The sequence below is a fragment of the Perognathus longimembris genome, chromosome 2, assembly GCF_023159225.1.
Source record: "Perognathus longimembris pacificus isolate PPM17 chromosome 2, ASM2315922v1, whole genome shotgun sequence".
In the NCBI taxonomy this organism is placed as follows: domain Eukaryota; kingdom Metazoa; phylum Chordata; class Mammalia; order Rodentia; family Heteromyidae; genus Perognathus; species Perognathus longimembris.
The window spans coordinates 78571966-78595927 of NC_063162.1; the positions used below are offsets into that span (position 1 = coordinate 78571966).

Below are 23962 nucleotides of genomic sequence, written 5' to 3' on the forward strand. Positions count from 1 at the left end.
GTGGCAAAGTACCAGCCATGAGTGAAAAAGTCTAACATGAGTGCAAGGCCTTGAGTTCAAGCCCCAGGATTGGCACATATTTTGCATTGACAAAAAAGGACTATAGCTCAGCTGGAAGAATGTCCGTCTTGTAAGCACAAGGCCCTAAGTTCCAACCCTATTACTGCTGAAACAAAACAAAACAAAAATACAAACAACAAAGATAGCTGGGAGTGTGATTCCAGTGGTAAAGAGCTTGGCCAGCATGCACCAGACTAGGTTCAATTCCCAGAACTGCAGAAAACAAATAGATGAACAAATAAAATCGTTTCTTTGCAGATTAAAAAAATAAAACATATGTGCAAATTGAATGGTTTCTCTCTGGCCTCTGTCCCTATCTCCCCAGTGGGCCCAGTCTACCTTTGTAAGCTTCCTTTCCCCTGTACTTGTACACATGGGTGCGTGCATCAAAACAAAGACAAATACAACCTTCAGGGATATGCCTCCTTCCCATCGCCTGACAAAATGTTCCGCACAATAGAACACAGACTGGACTCACACGACAGCTGCAGTCTGCCTCTCACAACTCAGTTCCCCACGGATAACAGACAGAATTAGGAGCAGTCTACCATCTCTAATATCTTGTACTAACACCAACATTTGCATTTCTATGATGAATTAGGAACATTTGGTTGCATTGTTTTGTATGTGTTACCAGTGGAAAACCACAATGCAACAAGGTTCTTTTTCTGGAAGATCAATGTAAGAGGTTTCTCCATGGAGCAGATGATCTCTGGCTCCTCAAATGTTTGGAGCTAAATCTTTTGCTCATCATCTCCTCAGCTGACTTCCTCCCTGAGAGAAAGTCCTCTAGGAGGGTTTGTAAAGTGATCCTTGGGCCTTTGAATCCATCAGCCACACTTGGCCTAGCAGGTATCTCTTCCAGAGATGCCTGAATTTCAGTAAGCTAATTTGCCTCAACTAATTTGCCTCAGGAGAGGAATTTACAGACACAAGTAATCTTGGATGTGTGGGCCATATTGCATGTATGTAAAGTATCACAGTATGATTATAATAAATAACAGGATGACATCATGTTGCCAATTACTGTTGCTTTCCCAGGCATTAGTCTGTATCAGGTTCTATGTAATAAATTCTTCTAGAATGTATGGACAAGAAGCCTTATGTGCAATACTAGCTACAGGTCTCTTGGCCTTGGCATTTTGGAAGCTAGGAGTCCATATAGTCACCAAAGAACTAACCCTCCTCATTGGCTGCTTTGTCCCTAAAGTGGTGGTAGTAACCCTAGTAGGTGTGGCCTATTGAGAGATCCTTAGGTCACTGGGTGTGTGCCCTTGAAGGGGACTGTGGGATAATAGGCTCTCTGGCTTCTGGTGGGAGATGTGATTTCTTCCTGCTACCTAGGCTCCTGCCATTGCTATTTGCAAAGACATGACATAGCCAAGAGAAATCACACCAGGGTTGATGCCAGCACCATGCCTACATACCTCCAAAATTGTGAGCTAAATAAACATCTCTTCTTTATAAACTTGGCTTGCCTCAGGTATTTCATTGCAGTAACAAAAAATGAATAGTACAATTTTACTGTCTTCTATAAAGTAGTGGTCCTCACCAGAGGCAATTCCTCACTCCATGGTGCCTAAGAGAAATGTGGCAATGTCTAAAGGCATTCTGTCTCAAGACTGGGAACAGGGTTCGAGAGTGGGAGGGAAGTGCTCAGAGCACCAAGGATATTGCTTAGTGTCTTCTAATTCCCAGGGTTCCCCTTTTTCTAGATCCCTATCCTCCAATAGTGCATAGGTTAGAAAACCTGGCTATCACCTTAATATTTAGCTCTCTGTTGGAAACTCATGAAATCTTATTTAGTAGGACTGGAAACTATGCTTGATAAGGTACTGAAAAGAATAATGGAAATGCCATGAGCAATTTTTGTCTGGAATTGACCGAAGTCTAGTTCCAATTCTCCACACTCTGCAAGCTGTCAGATACCTTCAGGAGTCTGAATGCTGTCATCCAGCACATCCGGGCTTGCTCATCTTCGGCACAGAGCAGTCTCAGCTCTTTAGCTTCATTCCTCACTTTGTTTGGCTAGAGTAAAAGAAAAATTAATCAGTGCAACATAATGAGCAGGAACCACATCTTTGGTGCAGGTTGTGGTGAGTTTGTCCACCCACTTGCTTGATAAGCCTCCTATTAAGGACTGATCATGGGCCTGCCATGGGTTGCTGTTAGTTATACCTTATCTCAAGAATAAACCCTCTCCTAGTGGAATTTCAGAGTCAGACAGCAAAACAAATCATCACAAGGCCATGTGCGGGGCAAGCAGGCATGAGGAGCAGAGAGGAAGAGGCATCTAGTGTTATAGAGGGAACACTGGAGTCTGTGGAGATGATCTGTCCCCTTGAGTTACAGAAGCAACAATTTTCAATGTCATCTCCTGTAGAGTCCAAGGTAGTGGCTGGGTGCAGGGTCCTTGTAGAAGCTGGCTGGCAAGGGGTAATCTCTGAGAGGCTAAGGGCTGTACGAGTGGCCCCAAGGAGGCTTATGTAAGTGGAAGTCCAGAGAGTGAGACCAGTGCCACCTCTGAGGCACAAGGCAGGTGGGGGCACATCACAGCTCTTTTACTACAGAAAGTGGACAGGTTCATCAGGTGGAGAGTGCGCCTTGTGATGAGGGTGGAGAATGTTAAATGAACTGCCTGCTCCAACTCAAAGAACAGTCCAGAGGTAGGGAGGAGGAGAGCACTGACTTGGCTCTCTACCTTGGGAATCTGAAGGGATGAGAGCCCTTCTTGGATGCAGGTGGCATTTCAGGAGAAAAGAAGCACTGCCAGCAAGAGCTGGTGAGAAGGGCGAGGAACTGGCTACCTGGCTCCATCTCCAGTCCCTTCTGAGGCTGCCTTAGCTTCTGGCTGGTGTGAAATAGGTCCCTATTTCAATAGTCTCCCCTCCAAACCATAGGACATATCCCAAGGTCCCTGGTATTTGCCTGAAAACATGGATGGTACCCAGTTCCACAATGATGTGCTTACCATGCACTATGGGCCCCAAAATTTCAGAGTAAGGTGGGACAACAGGACTATTGGTTACCCTTTTTCACAACTGCATGGATGTAAGATTTGTTCTCACAGAAGATCACAGCCACCTCGGCATGTGATTCTTTTCCTTTCCTTATTAGGTCTAAAGTTTTCATTGTCCCACCTAAGGGAAGCAGTATCATACCAGCATGGTAAGCCTCTTAATAGAAATGGCTAGTGAGTGACCAGTAGGTGACTAGCATATACAGAGGATACACTGGGCAGAGGGATATCTCAGGACCTGGGAAGGATGGAGTAGGACAGTGTGATTTCATTACACTATTCAGAATGATGTGCAATTTAAAACAAATAAATTGTATTTTCTGATACTATTCATCTACTATTTTCAGACTCTGGTTGATCATAAGTAAACTATTACAGTGAAAATCATGAGTAAGGGGCACCAAATGGGTTTGCAACCAAGAGTTTTCAGTGAGCAAAGAACTTTTTCTCTCCTTCAGCCTAAGGAAGGCTCCTTTTTTTTGGTCTTTACCTCAGGATAGAGTTTCCCATCAGAGTGGGCACAACTGCTCACTGGCACACAATGATGCCGATTTACTTTTAACCCACAAGCACCCACGCAAGATAAAGTCTGATATCAAGTTTAGTTAGAACGTCTCATGCACAGTAAATGCTCACTGAATTATCAGCTACCAGTATGATTACCAATATTGCCAAACTTTCATCAGGGAGAGATCACAGTCCTGCCCTTGAACATGTGTGTGTAGATACATGAGACTGCATACAGGAGTATACGTGTACACACATGTATGTGAATCTCCACTTGTCTGCATGTATCTGGTATACATTTGTGTATCAATCATTTGTACACACATCCATCTGTATGTGTTTTCACCCTGTGGCAGAGCCATATCCCACTGACTGGCACTTCTCAACCCATGCCTGCTTTTCATTGATTTTCTGCAGTGTACACTGATATTTAACTGGGAACAGACAAGTCACATGTGAATTTGTATTTCTCTTCAGTCTATGTTTTTACTGCACTGCTTTCATTCTTGTTCTGATCTGTGGGCAGCCTGGTATCAGGGTACCTTGATGCAGAGCCCATGGTCGGTGGGGGCACTATACTGCTTCTTCCCAGAAATCAGAGTGAAGATGTTGCTGTCCTCCAGGTCAGCCAGCAGCTGCAGGTGTCTGGGCTCCTTCAATAAAAACAGTGGCCAGGTTATGTGCAGTGGGCACATCTCAAGCACACAAAAGAGCAATTGTTCTCACATTTTTCTAAATAAAGGGCAGTCTGTGCAGGTGCATCCACCAAGCTCCTCATTGACATCTTAGAAACCATGACCACCATGTGAAATAAACACTACATTAAAAACAAATCCACCGAGTCCTCACCCCCAAATCCCACCTCTCAAATTCTCAGACACAAGTCTACTGGAATGTATTTGTCCTGCCAAATTGAAGCCCCATGACGAAATAGTCAAGGAACATTTGAGAAAGTTTGTAGCTACAAGGTCAGAGTTAAAAGCCCTTAAAATGATTAGGGCCAGTTGACCTTTGGCAGGCTATGTGCCCAATGCTGCCTTCATTTCCCCCACTGAGAGCAAGATCAGATCATCTCCTGAGCTCTGTTTCTTGTTTTCTATTCAAGACCACAAGCTGGTTCTACCTTCTGCATGTAAGTCGATGGACATGACCCCTTCCTGCTCTATTGGGACAGAGAACCCTCTCTGGATATGATACCCTCCCTCTCTAGCTCATACATTCAGCAGCTGCTAACTTTCAGAGCTGTACTGGGTGGACCTGAGGTACTATCACTGGGGTCCTCAACAGCTCCCCTTCCCTCATGGCAGAGCAAAAGAGACTGCAGCTCCTCAAAGCCCAATCAATACTCAGCCAAGATTGCCTAGATACAGTTAACTACCAGGGTACATAGGAAGGTAACAAGAAAAGAGGAGACCTTAGGCAAAGCCCACAATGCTAGCAACAGAGAACTAGGGGCCTGGAGCTATTTTTGCATCTTTTATGCCTCTTCCCACTGGGCATATACACAGGTGACCAAAGGAAATGCTTACAATGGACACATGCTAGGTTGGCATTAGGGTGGCCATAATCTAGCACACATACTATGGCCAGCCTGGATCCCAAGTTAGTGGAATATGCAGTGATTTAGGAAGCTCCCTACTCCATGTGAGTTGGCTCCCAGCTTACAAGTGGAAGAGACAGGGCCTGGCAGCCCAGGGAGTACAGGAGGGATGTGGCTCAGTGCTTCCTAGACCAGCATTACTCAGTTTTGGATCAGTAGACTCCTATTATACAATCAGCTCATCAATAAATTATTGCCAAGCTTAGGGGAGGTTCAGACGCATTTAAAAATGAAGCCCAAGCTGGGCACCAGTGACTCATGCCTATAATCCTAGCTACTCAGGAGGTTGAGCTCTGAGGATCACCATTCAAAGCCAGCCTGGGCAGGAAAGTCCATTAGACTCTTATCTCCAATTAACCACCAGAAAAAAAAAAAGTAAGTGGAGATGTGTGGTTCAAAGTGGTAGAGCACTAGCCTTGAGCTAAAGAGCTCAGGGACAGTGTCCAAAGGCCTTGAGTTCAAGTCCATGACTAACAAGGGGGGAGGGGAAACTGACTGAAAATTAAGCTCAAATTCATCTGAGCACATGTGCCTTGAGCAGATTCCATTGTTGTTGGTGGGTTTGAAAACTCACCTTCGAAGTTCCCTTTGTGGAACAGTAGAGGCCAGATCTACGCAGGCACACATACAGTTTTTTCCACGACTTTCTTCCCAGCTCCTTCACATGCAAAAATCCTTGAATCTCAGGGCAACTACTGGAGTTGAGAAAATTCTGTGGGAGAGCAAATTTTAAAAATTGGACAATGTTCATATAAAATCATTAAAGTAGATATGTTATTACACACCATTGACATTTTCTAAACTAAATACTAAGTACACTTTTCTTTGGGTCACTGAATCTTCTCCTTTCAAAAAAATCTCTTCTAAATTGTGGTCACATAGAATATAATCCATAATGAAACACAGACAAGCAAATGGATCTAACAATACTAAAATCAGGCAATAAATTACAAGGCAGATGTTTAAGGATTCTCTTCCTTATTTAAGATTTCCAAGATATATCTAACTTGGGCTGAGGATGAGCATCTGCCTGCCACATTCATCTATCCTTCAATGCACAGGGGTGTGAATGACATTTGTCTGTGCATAAAGTACCTGGGATACCTTAGTGGGAGACCAATTAACCCCACTTACAGAATATTTATGAATAAAGGCTCAAGGACACAAACAAACACTCTTATGGCAAAGAAGGCTGAGATCTAGGCTACAAGGGAAGTTTGGGAGGAGACACTGAAGAAAGCAGGTCCTCTGGCCTGGATGGGGAACAGGTAAGATGGCTAAACCAGACAGCTCTAGGGTACCTGGCTGTGGGCTCCATCTTGAGTCTCAGGAGACTATGGTGCACCCTCACAACATACAAATCTCAAAATCAAGGCACTTAAAAACCAATCTGCATTTCACTGTCCTCATGTGAAAGAGGATGACACTATCAACACCTCTTGGCTAAATAGACCAATGCCACAGTTGAGGACTTGGGAAAGACCACCAGAACAGAGCTCTTCCACTCTTACCTTTCTGACAGCAAAAAGAAATCTGGTGATTAAATACAGAAAAAGAAGGGTTTGGGGCAAGATTGTCTAGGAACTGAATTCTATACCACTTGAAGCCTGCTGGCTACCTTAGAGAATGGTGTCTTCTCTCATTTGGTACATTGTACAAACAGGTTTGGGGGAGGTGGGGAGACAGTGACAGTCCCTCTTTTTTTCTCATGTCCCAGGAGCAATGTGAGATCACTAAGACCCTCTGGTGACCCTTTCCCTTGGAAGGGAGGGGAAAGACCACGTTTTCTTGGAACTAATTTAGAACAAAGGACAACTACAACAAATGTCCTTAATTTTCATGTACATACTTTGCAAAGGACTTGTGAAAATTTGGCCACTTTTTCTTTATGAAGTAGACTTACTCAGTATTTCTGTAGAGATTTCCAGGGGACAAATGATCAGCAGGAGAATCTGGTATCCTAACCTTGCCCATACTAAGCGATAGCATCATGGGATTGTGTATGAGTCAGAGCAAAGTCATTTGTGCTGTTCTATCAGCAGTCAAGGTTAACAGTAAAGATGTAACCTCTTTAAACTTCCCTTCCTCCCTCCCTCCCTCCCTCCCTCCCTCCCTTCCTCCCTCCCTCTCTCCCTCCCTCCCTCCCTCCCTCCCTCCCTCCCTCCCTCCCTCCCTCCCTCCCTTCCTTCCTTCCCTCCCTCCCTCCCTCCCTCCCTCCCTCCCTCCCTCCCTCCCTCCCTCCCTCCCTCCCTCCCTCCCCCCTTCCCTCCCTTTTTTTCTTTGTTGTGCTGGTACTGGGGCTTAAAATAAGGGCCTAGTGCTGTTTCCTAGCTTCTTTGCTCAAGGCTAATGCTCTACCACTTGAGCCACAGCCCCACTTCTGGCTTTTTGCTTGTTAACAGGGGATAACAATCTCATGGACTTTCTTGCCCAGGCTGGCTTTGAATCATGATCCTTAGATCTCAGCCTCTGGGTAGCTGGTTCTAGACATGGGTCCCTGGAGCCCAGCCTCTTCCAAGTTTTTATTGTAACAATTTCTAGGGTACTTTTTTTTTCCTAGAAATCTGAACAGAAACTATTTTGATGAGTACCTGTAAGAGCTGGGATTGACTGCCATTCGACTGCTGGCACCAAGTAACCATTTGTTCTGGAAAGAAATTCTAAGGAAACAAGGAAATGCAAATACATTGAGGGTTAGTTTTACAGTGGGAGGAAGGCAAACTTAGAAATCTCTCAGTAGTAAAAATATTCCTTCAGGTATGATTTGTGTACATTTGTATTTTAAATAACCATGCATAGTGCTAGATAAAGAATACTGAACTACCCAGGGAGGAGTGTGTGGAAAAGGCCTTTTCTTCAATATGTGCCAGAAAAGCCTTATCAAATTTGTTTCTTAAAATGACAACAACAACAAAAACAGAGCAGCAAAATTATTGGAGCCAGAGGGCATCCAGGTGTTCTCTGTAAGCTGACACCTTTATGCTCCATGATTCATGCGGAGAGCAAATGCAGGTTATTTAGATCCTGGCAGGACAGAGGGCAAGGGCCTCACCCCAAAACAGAAAGGGAGAAAACAGTGAAGGAGAGAACACCAACAAACCTAGCCAACTGATTTATTTTCTTTTTTTTAAAATAATACTTATTTATTGTCAAAGTGCTGTACAGAGGGGTTACAGTTTCATATGTTAGGCCTTGGGTACTTGTTATCTCCTCCCTCATCCTCCTTCCCCCTCCTTCCCTTTCCCTCTCCCCCCATGAGTTGTTCAGTTGGTTTACACCAAATGGTTTTGCAAGTATTGCTTTTGGAGTCGTTTGTCTTTTTATCCTTTGTCTCTCAATTTTGATATTCCCTTTCACTTCCCTAGTTCTAATACCAGTATATACAGTATCCAGGGTACTCAGATGAGATACAGTGATAGCGCCGGGACAACCACAGGAAGAGGATACAAGAGGATCATCAAGAAAAGAAGCTAGGGTTTCATATGGCATGTTGAAAGTAATTACAACAGTGATATAACAGTCATTTCCATAACATGGAGTTCATTTCACTTAGCATCATCTTGTGTTCATAAATAGTGAACTGATTTCTTTCTTCCTTCTTCCATATATCAGTCACAAGACAATTACTTCTATATGCAAAAAAGAGGCTTTTTTTTTTTGCTGAGTATTTGATCAATTTGTTCAAAATCAACTGTGAACTTTTCAAAATCACTGTACAACCCCAGGGCTTGGCCTTTCCCTGGACTAAAGAGACAAACACCCTTTCTGTCATCACTATTTGAAGAAGGCTACCACCATTTTCAGTCAGTGACAACAGTGTTTTAGTTAAGTGCCAGAGACCAGGCTTTGAGGAAGGATTGCTTCATTAAATAGAAACTCAAGATTCTTGAATCCACACACTGCCACGTAAGACTCAGTTAGTTGATCATCTGATATTCAAACCAACTATGACACTTGATGCCAAGAATCCCAAACCCTAACCCTGAAAAGACTCACCACTGGATTCTTAAAGAACTCATACTTTGCGTAGTTCTTCCTGAACAAAAATTTGCTCTCACTTGCCATGGTGCCCTCTACCTGAACCACCAGCTCATGGTCTTCCAAGCACCGTTCTGCAAGGGAAAACATCATGTTAGTCCGATGGGCACACCAATGATAAACCGGTCTGATTTCCTGCTCTTTAAACACCATGAATGAAGATGAGGCCTGGGGTGAACTGAATTCAAAGCCTCTCTGTAGAGTGGTATCCAATACCTAAGAGTTCATAAATATACAGAATGTGGAATTCTGGTGAATATGGTCTTTTACATATTTCTTTTACATCTGACATCAACAAAATGTTAAAGGGAAAGAGGGCCAAATGATTTTATCTTCCCATTAAGACATTTTGGCATATGAAGAATAGGCTGGAACACTTAAGGAAGACATTCAGAGATGAAAGTCTCTGAGCAAGGAAGGCTTAAAAAAGGCAGAATGGGAAGAAGAGAAGGCACAGAGATAGGGAGGCCATGGCAGCTTTGGATCCCAAGAAACTCATGTGCTTGAACCTGTCTGGGGAAATGTAATTTGGTAGCAGGGACATGGACATTGCAGGCAGACAGGATGTACCAATATTCACCTTTCACACTGAAGCCAATACTGATCTTACCATGGAACATTCTCATCAATTGGAAGAATCAGTGACTGACCACTCATTCTGCATGGTACACACACACACACACACACACACACACACACACACACACACGTGTGCACGCATGCGTGCTCCATAGCCACCTATTTAAACTGTATGATCACTTGGGAAAGGGTGGTTATTCTTCTTGATGCTCAAACCTTCTGCTTCCACATGGAGCATTACTTACACCTCACCAATCTACCTGTAGGGGATATCTGAGGGTGGTCACAGTCCCTCCTGTGGATTTCCTAAAAAAACTACGATGTAGGGGAAGTGGCCATGTCAAATAACAGGATAAACAATAGAGAAAACATACAGCAGGTCAGTGTGCATGAGGCCAACATGTTCTAGATGGAGGGACTGAGTAGGGGCTGGGTAGTTGTCCTTGGAAGTCCCCAGCTTCTTTCATGATGCCAGAATGAGTCTTTAGAAATATCCACTTGGAAGGGAGGGACAAAGTTTGAGAGAAAGCATTTCTAAATGATCTCAGCATTTGGAAAAGAAGCCAAGTCAGCTTGTGCATCCCCAAATGACTATGCATCTTTCATTTGGGTCATTCTGGTGACCCAGAGGCCCGCAGACTCTCTAGGTGGGGTCTTATAGCAAACACACCCAAAGCATCCATTCCTGTTTCCTTTCTCAGTGACATGGGAAACATAGTGAGTCCTTTCCTTGAGGGTCTAGATCTGCCTGGCCACAGCCTGCCATAAAATGCTCCAGAGAAAGTGGCCACCACAGTCAGGGAGTGGACAGCAACTGTGCCAAGCTCTTTCCTCCAGTTTTAGTTCACATGGCTGCCTGTAAACTTCCTGTTATTCCAGTGGCCTTGATTAAACTGGACTACAACTTTCCATCATGGCATTCCAAAAATACTCTGTATTCATGGAAGAGGTTAAATTCCTTGAAGGATTTTTTTTTTTCAGCTTCTGAAACTAAGTCTAAGTCTCCAGGCCTTGCCCTATTCTACAAGGAGACAACTAAAATGTCTGATGCTTCCACAAAGACAAAATGCAGCCACTTGTGACTCAGCCAAAACCTGTGCCGCCCAGCTGGTGTAGAGGATCTGCAGATCTAGCATATAGGCTACAACTGAGTCCAGCATCCAGCCTGACATCACGTATTTCCTCCAGCTTGCCTGTGGACTGACATTTAGCCCATCCAGTCACTTGTCCCCAGGCACTGCTTGCCCAAGGAGGGGAAAACCTGCTGAAAAGCTCAACGCCTTCCAGGACAAAATCTAGGAACAAAGTCATTAGTGAGAGAGTGTTGTATATAAAAAGCCATTGGATACCAGCACAAGCGCTGCCACTGGCCTTCTTTTTCTCTCTCAAGCTTGTGTCGAAGGACATAATTAGGCATTTGCAAATGTAATGGACAAAGAGACAGAGACAGAAAAGCAATCTGGGAAGGCTAGGTTATACATGGAGCGTCAAAGCAGGCTGGTTTTGTCCAACAGCTTTCGTGTGTGTGTGTGTGTCCCCATTCTTGCTTCATTTTCTTGCTCAAGTGTTCTTTACCACTAGAGCCACAATTCCTCTTCTAGATTTCTGCTGTTAACGAGAGTTGAGTCTCATGGAGTTTTCTGCCTGGCTGAAAATAGGATCCATATAGGATCCTCAGATTTCAGCCTCTTGAGCAGCTAGGATTTACAGGTATGGGCCACTGGTGCATGGATCAAGACCTTTCTATAGGACACATATGAGTCAGAGTATAGCGACTGCATGAGTCCAAGAAGCTATTGCCAGGGTATTTCTACCCGACTAGAATCAAACACAAAGCTATAACCAAACCAACAAAACTTACTGCTTTTCCTGGATGCTTCAGCCTAATTCTAAGGACATCAGACTTTCTCAAGTTTCTAACACTCACAGATCCCGTGGAACCTTGCCTTTCTTTCCTGTGCCCCATGCCCATGTTCCCACTTGTCTTGGACTTCCTGTACTGTGCCTATGACACAGAGCCATTCAGGGTCATTTGGGGCCTGAGTGAAAGGGCCCTGGCATGACTACTGCCAGGTTGTCAAGAATGGAGTTTACCTGCAAGCCCCTGTTCAAGTTTGGAGGGGTGACAATGTCCAAAAAGAAATGTCCTCTTTACCTGGCTTATGTAACTGTACTGTAACCCCTGTATACATCATCTTTAGAGTAACAATAGAAAATTTAAGAAAGCAATTTGTTTATGTGCTCTGTCTGTGGCTGTTTCACATCACTATGTTCTTTGTGTGTGTGTGAAGCTATTCTGGTGGCAGGGAGGCTTCCAGACACCTGTAGCTCAAATGCTTGGGCAGAAGGGATTGGGACAGCCTGCCAAAGGCTCGAGCTCATGCTGACACCCTCTGATGGACTGACCACAGCTTGATGAGTGGCCTGGAAGGAGACAATTTTCATGGTTGAGATGTTTTCACTCCCAGACACTGAAGCTGAAGTATTCCTGACAGACAGGGCTTTGGGGGAAGTGCTCATTAGGCAGAGCACACTCAAAGCCCTGGCCCTTGAGCATCACAAAACACGGACATACTCGCTTAAGACCAAGTGCCAAGAGCTTTGCAAACCAAGGGAACAGCTTTGCTCCAGCTATCTCAGGTACCTGGAGTAGTGAATGATCTCACAAGCTGGCACTAGGCACTGGTAATGGCTGCTTACACACAGGTGCAGCACAGACAGCAGGAGATTTGGCCCTTCACAGCAGGGCTGCAATCTAATCACAGCATCCCTGATTGCAGCTCTGCACATATACTCTCTATAGGCTTCCTACTATTATTTAATGTCTAAGTTATCTGTGTGTCAACAGATGCTTTTGATGGTCTTATTAGATCATGGCTTAGGATTCAGTCGTCGATGTCCCAAACTGGAGCTTGATGTGACAGACAGCCTGTCTGTATGGGAACAAAAGTGACAGCACAGCCACTCACCATGAAACAGGCAAATGGACCTGCCAGAAAGCTGTTAGTGACAAGGGGGAAGTCTCTGCTCTCACATAAATAGTCTGGTGATCCACATGGATTGGAAAAACCAGCACAAGTCCTATTTGCTTACTCCAAACCATGTCAGGGATTTAAAAGTCCAGGGAGAGTTAGAAAATAGCAACTTAAAGTAATAGTGCAAATTTACATTACCTTATTTAGACTTAAATTGCATGCTCTCTGCTGGAAGAACACTTTTTAGTTGAATGAATATTCTAAGATCTAGAGGTTGAGACTTAATTTATTAATCTGTCAAGAAAAAGGCTTATAGGAAGAATCCAAAACTATGAGAAGTTTGTAATTTGTATCTTTTTTTTCTCCTTTGAGACATGGAAGAAATATAGCTATTGATTTAGAGAAAATGCTAGTCTTAAATACCTGCACACACTTTTGCAGGCACCAGACATTATCCTTAGAACAAAAGTCTGAATATGTTTCTTTTCCTAGGAGGGACCACCTGACCAAACAATTCACCACAAATCAGTCACTTCTGGAAATAAGCGTATAGAGTTTCAAGTGTTCCATGATACATAAACTATTCTCTTGTTCTGTTGCTAATACACACACACACACACACACACACACACACACACACACACACGGCATCACTAACCAGCTCAGAGATGCCATGTGACTATCAAACTCAGATGTGATTGCTTTACAATGTGCTCTGATTGCTAGCAGGTCTCTGTGCTCTGGGCTACAACTCAGACCCAGGACTCCCTTCTTATCAGTAGGTTGGTGAATAGTGGCAGCTGCAATCAAGTGATGCCAGTGTCTGTTTTTTCCCAGGGCCCCTCCCTCTCCAACCAACAGATGTGCAGCATGATTCTGACAGCCAGGAGGGCAGCTGGATCACAGGGGACTTCCTGCTGTGTTTGAACCTGTGGGAAGTTACTGCTTCAACCACCCTAGGCAAGACTCTCAAAGAAGCAAAGGGAAGGAGCAAAATGTAATTGAGCAGAAAAAAAAAAGGGGGAGAGGACAGGATGAGTCAAGAGCAACACATGAACTCCCGGTCAGTCTGGCAGGGGACAGACAGCACAGTTCAACATTTGGCATGGGTCCTTCATTTGATTTCACACTAAAGTCCCTAGGGACTGTTCCTGCCCTGAGCTGTCTCCTACCTAATCCGAGATGTGGGTGGTGCTCCACAAGTGTCCAGCTGTTGTCATCCACACAATGGCTTTTGTAAACCAGCAACTGGCACAGGTCCCTGGCCGTCATGTCCGCTAGAATCTCCACGACTTTGCTTGTTCCATCTTCACTAAAGACTTTAACATCCTGTAGTACACAAAGGAGACAAGCACAGATATTTACATTTAAAGAAAATCAGTAAAGTAAAAACCAGAGTGCCTCAACATGTGAGCAAATGGTTTTTTTTTTTCTTCTTTTTTTTGCCATAAAACAGGACAATAGTCTCAGGGTTCTTCCACCCTCAGAGAGACAGATCATTCCTTTTTTTTTTCTTTCTTTTTTTCAGAGCATTCTTAAGGTGCCCCAGACTCCAGACAGGAACACAGAGCACACAAGCAAATGATCAACCTGGCTTGAGAAGTGATAGTGTTCACTTAAAATGCTGCAGGTAGGTTGTCCTTGGTTGGAAATTTTACACTTGAAGCAATGTAAGAACAAGCCAGGCAAGAAAACACTCCTGTTCCTCTTGTTTCCATCTTAACATTTTTTTCTCTCTCTCTTTTTCATTAAATTATGCTTAAGTAGTTGTACAAAGGGTTTTTGGTTCACTCATTGAAACAATTTATGAGTACAATGCATCTGGATTAATGTCATCCCTTCCATCTTTCTCCTCCATCTCTTGAGGGGCTTCTACTTTCTTCATTCCAGGGCCCAGGCTCCCTGTTCCTGCTGCTCTCACCCCTCCCATTTCCCAAGGCTTAGCAGGAAGATGAGATCAACGAACACGGATAAGCTCAATGTAAATAAAAAGGACACAGTAAGAACAGTCATGAATTTTTTTTGGCACCTTCTCCCCACAAGATCCTAAGCAAGCTTCATTTTTCCTGGTCCTGTGGAAAACTGTGAAAATGGAAAAAGCTCCCAGGCAAAGGCAGGAAAACAGAAATCCAGAGGATTATGAATGCAGTCTGTTGCAGCTGTGACATTGGCCGGGGAATGTGATGTATATGGAATGGTGAGATGCATTAAAAAAAATCCACACCATTCTTACCTCAATGGCATGGAAAAAGCAGTCAGAGGGACAAGAAGGCATTCTAAATTGTAATTGCCTCTGGCCTGGGAATTTGTTCCCGGCCTCTTCTCACTGTCCCTGGCAAGCTGTGATGTGACCAGAGGCTACCTCTGCCTGCTTACTGTCTCATACAAGTCCCCTAGGTAGTGAACCAAACCAGGCCAGCAGCCCAACCTCATCCTTCCCAGGGCTGATGTAATCACCCACAGGCTCCTCTCCCATTTCTCTGCAGGGAGACCCAGGGTGAGGCTGAGGACGAGGATAGGGAAGGCAACAGCAGCAACACCACCACCACCAGCTCAGTCTGATCAGCCAGGAAAATCCCTGGGCAAAGCAACCATGGCAGACAACTCAGAGGCTAAAGCACGTGTACTCTCTGTGTCCAGACAAGACCTCTGACTAACTGCATTTTTAGAGATGGTTCTGTCACCAGGCCAGGCCCTGAATGTCAGCTTATCATCACCAAGACAAGCTCCCTCCCTACCCCCACCATATTTATGTGTTCTGAACTGTGGTCCCCTGAGGAGAGGGGGGGCTCAAACCACAGTCAGCTTGCATGGGTTGAGCTGCTCAGAGCTGGATCAAACCTCACTCTGAAGCAAGGCTGGGAAAGGGTTAATTCACTCTGAGCAGCAGGGCCAGCTGGGGGATTAGGAGGGGCTCTCCAGTGGGGGGTTCTCCCTCCTTGGTGTGGTGGTGGAGTTACCACCATCCCCCTACTTCTACGATCTGCCATTTCCTGTCACAGAGAAATCCCAGGACTTGCTTTCTAACCACTTTCACTTTAAGAGAAATCCACCCATCCCTTTTCTGGAATTTATGTTTCACTCAGTGAAAGTACATTTCCACCTAACAAGAGAGATATTCACATACAGCTGAAATGGCTGACTCAGTCTATGAAAATAACATAATTTTAACCAAGAAAATATGTCTCTGGTCTCTAGGTAAGACCCCCCCCCCCCCCGCCTTTTTTTTTACCTGAAAGAACAAGAGACGTTTAGAAACTACAACTTCCTTCAAAGGATGCTTTATATATGTGGTCACTGTAAGACCCAGCATGCCCCCTCTACCAACATGTGCTGTCCACACCCAGAATTCACTGAAAATGGTTTAGGGGTCCTGGTTCAGACATGTTATACTTGAACTAACTGTGAGAACAAGCAAAGTAATATTTACTTTATTTTTTTTTCCTCCTTAGCCCCAAAGGAACTTCCAGTCTTCCTCAGCTTCTAAATGTTGATCTGTGATTACAGTGTCCATTGTCTCCTGAATGAGGTTCTGTTATATTGAGGTGTGACTTTTCTGCCAAGAACTGAGCGCCTCTGCTTCTCTATTTGTCTTTTCAGTCCAACTGCCCTTTGCTTTAAACTTGTGCCTCAGCCCTCTGCGGCACTACAACCATCCCCCCACCCCCAGAGAGCTGTAAATAATCTGAGTATTAAAACTGCTACCACCACCAAAGGCCAAGTTAGCTGGACAGACCAGAGTGGCCATGGGCCGGCAGGAGACTGTGCTGTCTGTGCCCACAGGCATTATGCTCTAGTTGTGGCCCTCTGTTCCCTACAAACCATGCTCTGCTGACTTCCCCAAACACAGCAGGGCCCACTGACAGCAACAAAACAAGTCTTGAAGACAAGACTTGAGGAAAAATCATTACACACACCAATAGTCTGGAGCCAGGCAAATGCTTGGAGCTACCAATTGGAATGTTTGTAGTAAATACATAAGGCACAAGGCTAAGGTCAAAGGGAAGAGCCAGTCCCTTGCCACAAAAAGCACTCTGTACTGTACCAATAGTCCCCTTTAATAGCCCCTGGGCAGTGCTGACAGCTCCTTTAGAAAGCCATTCAGGCTGTGTCTCTCCAGGGTCAGCGCAACAGCCCCAGGTCAGGGGACTCTGGGGAGTAGCCCTTGTTTCCCTGGTTCATGAAGGGGCTCCCGATTCTTGCACAGGGTGAAGCACAGAAGGTTCTCTCAAGCAGGCCAAGGCCCTCGTCCCACAAGAACTCATGGGTCAGCACAGAAAGACTGACATTACAGCGAGTTGTTCCAGGAGAAACTGTCCAGGGAATATGTGAATCTGGATAAAACCAGAGGAAACAGAAAAATTGGAGATCAGAGTTCCATCCTGGCTCAGCTGGATACTCGTCTGCAGTCTAAAACTTACTTTCTAAGACCTACTTCCCCCCTGTGTGTGCCATTCGGAACAGCTTTGAGAACCAGTCTGATTTGCCAAGCAGTGTTCCATGTATGGAAGAGATGACACCAGCAGGACCTCTTGACACAGAATGGTTGTGAGGCGCAGCTTTGGAGTCATAGGATGTGACTAGCTGTGGGAATTTGGCTGAGTTACCCAGCCTATCTGGGCCTCAGTCTCCCTGTCTATAAAGGGAGAGAATCCCTAAGTAGCACAGGCCTCCAGTGACAGCATGGCTTGGGCTGCTCATGAGATGCTCTCTTGAAACGCTCACAGCCATCTGTGCCCACTACCCTAGGATGTGTGTGGATCTCCCATGGATATGCAACCGGACAGGCTCAGGCTGAAGACCTGCAGGTAACCAGGAAAGGGGTGGGAGCAGGACCTCAAAGGCTGCTTCTGATCCAGGATTCCAATTCTGAGAAAGCAGACGTCACAACCTATGGTAAGAATAATTTAGCTACAAAAGCCAGCTCCTAAATCCTCAATTTCCTTTTCTCCATGCAAGGAAAACCAAATAGCTAAATGCTTTTAAAAATAAAACAGTATTATGAAAGAAAGCATAATTATGTTAATAGCATGCAATCCCTTTCAGAGTTAAGGGGGACAAGGGGAGGGGCAATGCTTTGCCAGGCTGGCCCTTAGGCTGGCAGGGCACTACATCCTGTTATAAAAGTCCTGGGGTGGTACTAGAATGTTCCAGTGCTCCCAGATTTCCTGTTGCCATTTCCTACACATTCACCACATTGAGGGAACAACAAAAGCTTCATTGCTTTGCACACTTAAGAGAAAAGAGTAAAATTTGAGGTGAAAGTATATCAGCTTCATGGCCTTAAACTCCACGCATGGATCCCTGGCCTTCTGTCTCTATGGGCCCCGGCAGGTAGACAGTAGGGGGTCCTTTGCGTTCACCATGCTGCCAGTCTGCACAGACCCTTGCTGAAGCTTCCTGGCACCAATAGGATCTCCTGGCTCACTTATAAGCTCAGGCATCTCAATACAGCATTCAAAAGGCCTTCTGACTTTGGCGGTGAGCCTCTGTCAAAGGCTCAGTGATAATCACCTTGTAAAAATAGAAAATGGGCCACTCTCAAGTCTATGCACTCCTCCCCACCCCCACCCCATGAACTGTCTGTAGTGCAAAATGTCCCTGGAAGGACAGCCTGGTCCCTAGGGTGCATAGCCTGACCTAGAGTCGCTGAGGTTCCTCCTCCCAGACATCCAAGTAACTGTGTTCTCAAAGGCCCCTGTGGGTGTCAACCCAGTTCTGTCTTCATACTTCTTTGTCCAATGTACTTTTTAGAGCCAAAGCACTCTGAGGAAGTGGGCTGGTTCTTGTAACCCCAGAAATCTCTTGTAAATACTGGGGGTGGGGGTGGGATGAGGGTTAGCACTGCTGAAGAAGCCAGGTTGTAATCAGAGGACCAGCAGTGGCATCCACAGGAGGAAGGCAGGGCTGGTGTTGGAACACTGGGAGAATCATACTCTACGGGCACCTCTGTCTTTACTGCGATTCTGTGGGGCCCTGAGGAGAGAAAGCAGGACAACCATGCCAAGACCAGTAGAGGGAAATGAATTCTGAGGTAGATGCTGCTGTCCCTAGACCCCACCAAGGCCAGATGTGGAGCTGTGTTTCGCAAGGCGGCAAAAGTTGCTCAGCCTAGTTCAACTCAGGGCTCCCTGGCATCTCTGGCTTACCTTTTTCATTAGCATGAGCCACAGGCTCAGAAGGACAAAAGGCTTTTGAGCCCCAGGTGTCCTGCTAACTAGGCGTCCTTGATGCCAAGAAGACTTAGGGTAAATTCAATTTACTTCAAGCTAGAGGAGAACCAATCAGGATGGGCCAAGTTAACACCAGAGAAGAAGTAATATAATGACACCAAAATGTCTTTAGTTTTATTTTCATTAATGGTGTCATTTTGTGATCCAAGGACTGGTAAAAGAAGCACTGCTTGTATTTATAGGGCTTCCCTTTACCAAAGTGAGAACACACACAATAACCCTCTTAGCGCCCCCCTGCTCAAACTCACTGGGAAAAAATCCACTTTGGAATCTATGGAATCCATATGATATATGGACGTCGAGTTTCCAGTGAGACTTAAAACAAGTAAGTCCTTACAAACCCGTCTGAAGGAGATACAGTTCTAAAAATAACTTTAAAATTAGCTCTTAAAAGTTGACCAGGAATTTAGGAGACCCTAAAGAATTTCCCCCCAGTGAATAAGTCTCACCAGCTAAGCCTGAATATGAATTGTATACCAAGCTTTGTATTAAAGCTTGCAAGAACTCAAGTTTATTTATTTTGCTCATTTGTATATACTTTTTGCATATACAGGCTTAACTTACCTAATACATATATGTACAGCCTGTTGTCTTGACAAAACAAGTTTTATGAAATACTATAATTTTATAAAAGAAAATTGTAAGCTACTTTAAACAAACAAGAGAATCAGTTGGCAAGGCATGGTGATTCATGCTGCTAGGAGGAACAGGAGTTTCAGGACAGCCTGGGCAAAAACTAGTGAGACCTATTGTTGCTCAACCAATAAAGCTGGGCTTGGTGGAGTGTACTTCTCATCCAAGCTACCCAGAGGATATCAGTGAGGCTGGCCTGGGCAAAAACGTAAGACTATTTAAAAATAAGGCAAAAAGAGAGAGGTATGTGTCTTAAGAGCTGGCCTAACAAGTATAAGGCTCCAGATTCAAACCCTAATGCTGTCAAACAACAAGAAATAATAATGATGATGATATGGAATAAAATCAGCTGATACATTAAAGAGCAAAAAAGAAGGTGACACTGTCCTTTCTCATACCCAGCACATGTCAATACCTTGAGGAGCTGCCTGAAACAGAGCCAAGGATGGTTCTGAACCCTATGTACAGTTGATGGTTAACTGGGCTTTTTTTTTAACCCCCATATAAAGCTTATTTAAAGGACATAGTAAGAGATTTCCAGCTTTATGCTCTTGCCTCACAGGGACATTTTTAAGCAAAATAAGGTTCACCTGAACTCAAGCAGTGTAATATCGTGACAGATGATCTGTACAACCCAATATGGCTACCAAATGACTAATAGGTGGGTAGTGTATGCAGTATGGATATTCCAGAGCTGATTCACGTCCTGAGCAGGACAGCCCAAGTTCTCACTTAGAATAGTACACAATTTAAACTTAGGCTTCTCTGTAGAACTTTTCATTAATATCTTCAGACCCCAGGGGAAAACATGGGAGTAAAACCACACTTGGGTAGACTGCTGCGTGTTATGCATGGCTTGAGAGTTGTGCTCGCCAACACAAATATCCTCCTGTCTTCAATGGACACAGTGTCTCCACAAAGTCTGAGGCTCTGCCTGCTACCCTCTGCAGCTCGGAGAGAAGGGGCACATTACCTTGCTTCCTAGTAAGTCACAGAGGCTTATTTTCAGGGATAAAACTGACATTTAAAAACAGCTTGGCCAGGCGCTGGTGGCTCACATCTGTAATCCTAGCTACTCAGGAGGCTGAGATCTGAGGTTCATAGTTTGAAGCCAGCCCAGGCAGAAAAGTCCCTGTGAGACTCTTATCTCCAATTATCCACTCAAAAACTACAAGTGGTGCTGTGGCTCAAGTACAGCATTAGTCTTGAGTACAAAGAGGCTTAGAGACAGCACCCAGGCCCTAAGTTCAAGCCCCACAACACACACACACACACACACACACACACACACACACACACACACACACACACACACACACACAGCCTGGCTCTGAGTGCTGGAGACCTACAAGCAGGCCTATAAGCTCAAGTAGAGCATTAATCTTGAGTACAAAGAGGCTTAGAGACAGCACCCAGGCCCTAAGTTCAAGCCCCACAACACACACACACACACACACACACACACACACACAGCTTGGCTCTGAGTGCTGGAGACCTACAAGCAGGCCTATAAGAAACTGTGGGGTACTGGATTAGAGCGGGCACAGGGAGTATCTGAGCTAACATCCCTGATTTTGGCTCATGCTCCATGGCTGGATGTCTCACTGTAAGCTGAAAGAATCCATAGTTCAACTGCAAACTCAGGTGCAGGGGTGCTTGAAGGTTCACCAGGGAAGGGGCTGCACACTGTGGGATAGTGGATAACCCATAGCCTTCTACACAAGGACAGGAAAGGGAGAGAATGAAGGGGCAAGTTATGTGTGAGAAAGAAGAGGCTGTTACAGTGTTCTTTCCACAGATAAACATCTGTGCTCAGTGACATAATTACCATCACACTGCACACATAGTTTAACAATCAGGCTGTGTAGCTTCACGTTACCTCATAAACATCTCCCAGGATCATTATGTTTCTTTGCTGTTTGAGAGCCTGCAAGGCATCAAACTTGAATTCTCCAATGACTCAAATATGAAGAATTCTGCAATGCTGCTTATTGTTTCTTTTTTTTCCCCCTCTAGTTTTTCATTCTTCTTATGAAATTGCCAGGCATATCTTTAAACATGAATCTTAGTACATATATTTATTTTCTTTACATGAGTTGATAGATACCAGGCTTTTATGTTAAAATACATCTCTGACAGGGAAACATTTTCCAGAACAGAGCTGACCAACCACATTTTTGGTAAAATACTCTCCTTTTAAGTCATATTTGTTGAGGAGCATATTGTAACAAGTCCGTTTAGCATCTCCCTGATCTTCAGTTTCCCCAATTCAGTAAACACTTCTGATTACATCCTCTGTATGGTTCCCATTCCCCTTGTTAGACAATTCCCATGCCACAAATGTCTAAAGGTATCAATATGGAGAGAAATTCAACATAGCATGGGCTTCAGAATCTACCAGCACTGGACTCAAGTTCCAGCTCTGCTGCTCACCCATTTTCATGTGGCAACTCTGATAGTCACAGCAGTAAAATGAGGGATGGCCTCACAGACTTGGGGATCAGACAGTTACTGAACACATGTAAGCTTTTGAGAAACCACGACAGACATACTAGGTCTTCTTAGGGGCAAGAGAAAGGGAATAAGGACAAAAGGGCCATCCCATGACTGAAGTTTAGCTGCAGTGTCAAGAGAGATCAAGAGAGTGCTTGGCAGTTAGAAAGAACTCATTTCCAATTTTTACTCCATGGACATTTAAAGACTTAACCAGTTACTGATCCTGTACTTCGGTGTTTGTTTCCACTTAAAGGAGCTGAAGCACAGTGAGAAACAGAAGATCATTTTCAAGAAAAAGAAGAAGCCTCAATGATCACACTGACCATCCCTTGTGGAGAGGCAGGGGATCTGGAAGGTAAAGGCAAGAGGGGGACTACAGAGGGATTCCCACTTCTCCATCATCTGACTGTCCAGGTCATCCCTAAGAGGGTGATCAGTGATTGCTAGGATGTGTAAGAACATGGATTTGCCTACATTTTGGCTGGTGGCACAAAAGCATGGGAGGACAGATACTGCCGGGCATGAATGGTACAGATGGAACCTGTAGTGCAGCCCATCCTTTCTGGTCTTCTGCAGTCCGGCTGTGTTTGCAGGGCCCTGTACCAGCCCCAGTAAGCTAGCAAGAGCAGCATCCTCTACCCAGCCCCTCGGGCTAGATGAGCACGGTGCACTTCTTGCTGAAATTCTGCTGTTACTATGGTGTAAGTAGAACAGTGGGGTGCAGATATCATTTCCACCCTCAAAAACCCCAATTCACTGCCCCAGTACATTTGCCATAAACACAGTTCATATCAATAATCTTTAGTGCCTTACTTTTAGAAAAGTATATCCATCAATGTAATGAAATCATATACAGTAATCACAGAGACATTGATACTTGTGCCAAGAGTTGGGTATGTTAATTATTGTGGTTTTAAAAAAATAATGCAATACATTCACTGACACCACACACCCTCCTGGATCGCTGATTTTCCAGGAAAAAGTCAAGTTTCCCTGATTACTAAAAATCAGGTAGTCTAAGTGAAAATCAGTAGTAACGATGCCAACTGACAAATTCTAGCCTATTGCGCAGGTGTCTGCAGAACATGCAGGGAGAAATGCAAGCTAAGACACAGCAGTGCAGGCAATAGCTCCTCTAAACACAGGAAACAAAGGGTCCTACTGACCGTGAGTGCCAAAGGTCTAACACCAAAGGGTCAAGTACCTGAAATGGACGGGTGCACCTCTTACCCCCATCCTCCAATTGCTCGATGCTTTCAGTCTGAAGAGGTTTCCAGGGCAGATGTGAAAGCAAATGGCACTGCGTCAACACGCTTTGGGTTTGTCCCTGTCTTCCCAGACGGGCTCTGTAAACATCTTCTAGAGTTTCTTGAAACTACAGAAGTAGCTAATAAACATGATGGATTGTCCAGGTTACTGCCGTCACCACATCTCAGGCCAGGTTACTGCCTTTACCACATCTCAGGCCACTGTCCCTATGTGCTAGGGCTGTGAGGCCAGTGGTAAGAAGAACTTGTCCAAATCCAGACTACAACAAATGGGCAGAGTCCATGCCCACAGGCAGCCACACCAAATTACATATCTTCTCATTTCATTACAAGAGATACATAGCCTTGGACACTACTTATAAAGTGAAATTTAAACAATGTGCATATAGACACATAAATCTTTTAGTTCAGTAACCATATTGGTGGGAATGTCTATCTATCCACCCATCCATCTATCTCCTAATATCTGTCTCTGAATATCTCATCACTATCTCATAATTATCTACCTACCTACCTATCACCTATCCACATCACCATCATCATCATCACCACCA

At 44.6% G+C, this 23962-nt stretch overlaps 1 protein-coding gene across 1 annotated transcript in view; it reads right to left on the reverse strand.

The window, feature by feature from the left end:
* Grb10 (growth factor receptor bound protein 10) overlaps positions 1 to 23962 on the reverse strand; it is a 155673-nt gene that overhangs the window by 13229 nt on the left and 118482 nt on the right. The window contains exons 6-11 of the mRNA XM_048339576.1: positions 13951 to 14107; positions 9183 to 9298; positions 7778 to 7846; positions 5761 to 5898; positions 4129 to 4239; positions 1990 to 2088 (exon numbers count right to left, since the gene is read on the reverse strand). Of these exons, the coding sequence (XP_048195533.1) occupies positions 1990 to 2088; positions 4129 to 4239; positions 5761 to 5898; positions 7778 to 7846; positions 9183 to 9298; positions 13951 to 14107 (690 nt within the window). The remainder of the gene's footprint in view (positions 1 to 1989; positions 2089 to 4128; positions 4240 to 5760; positions 5899 to 7777; positions 7847 to 9182; positions 9299 to 13950; positions 14108 to 23962) is intronic.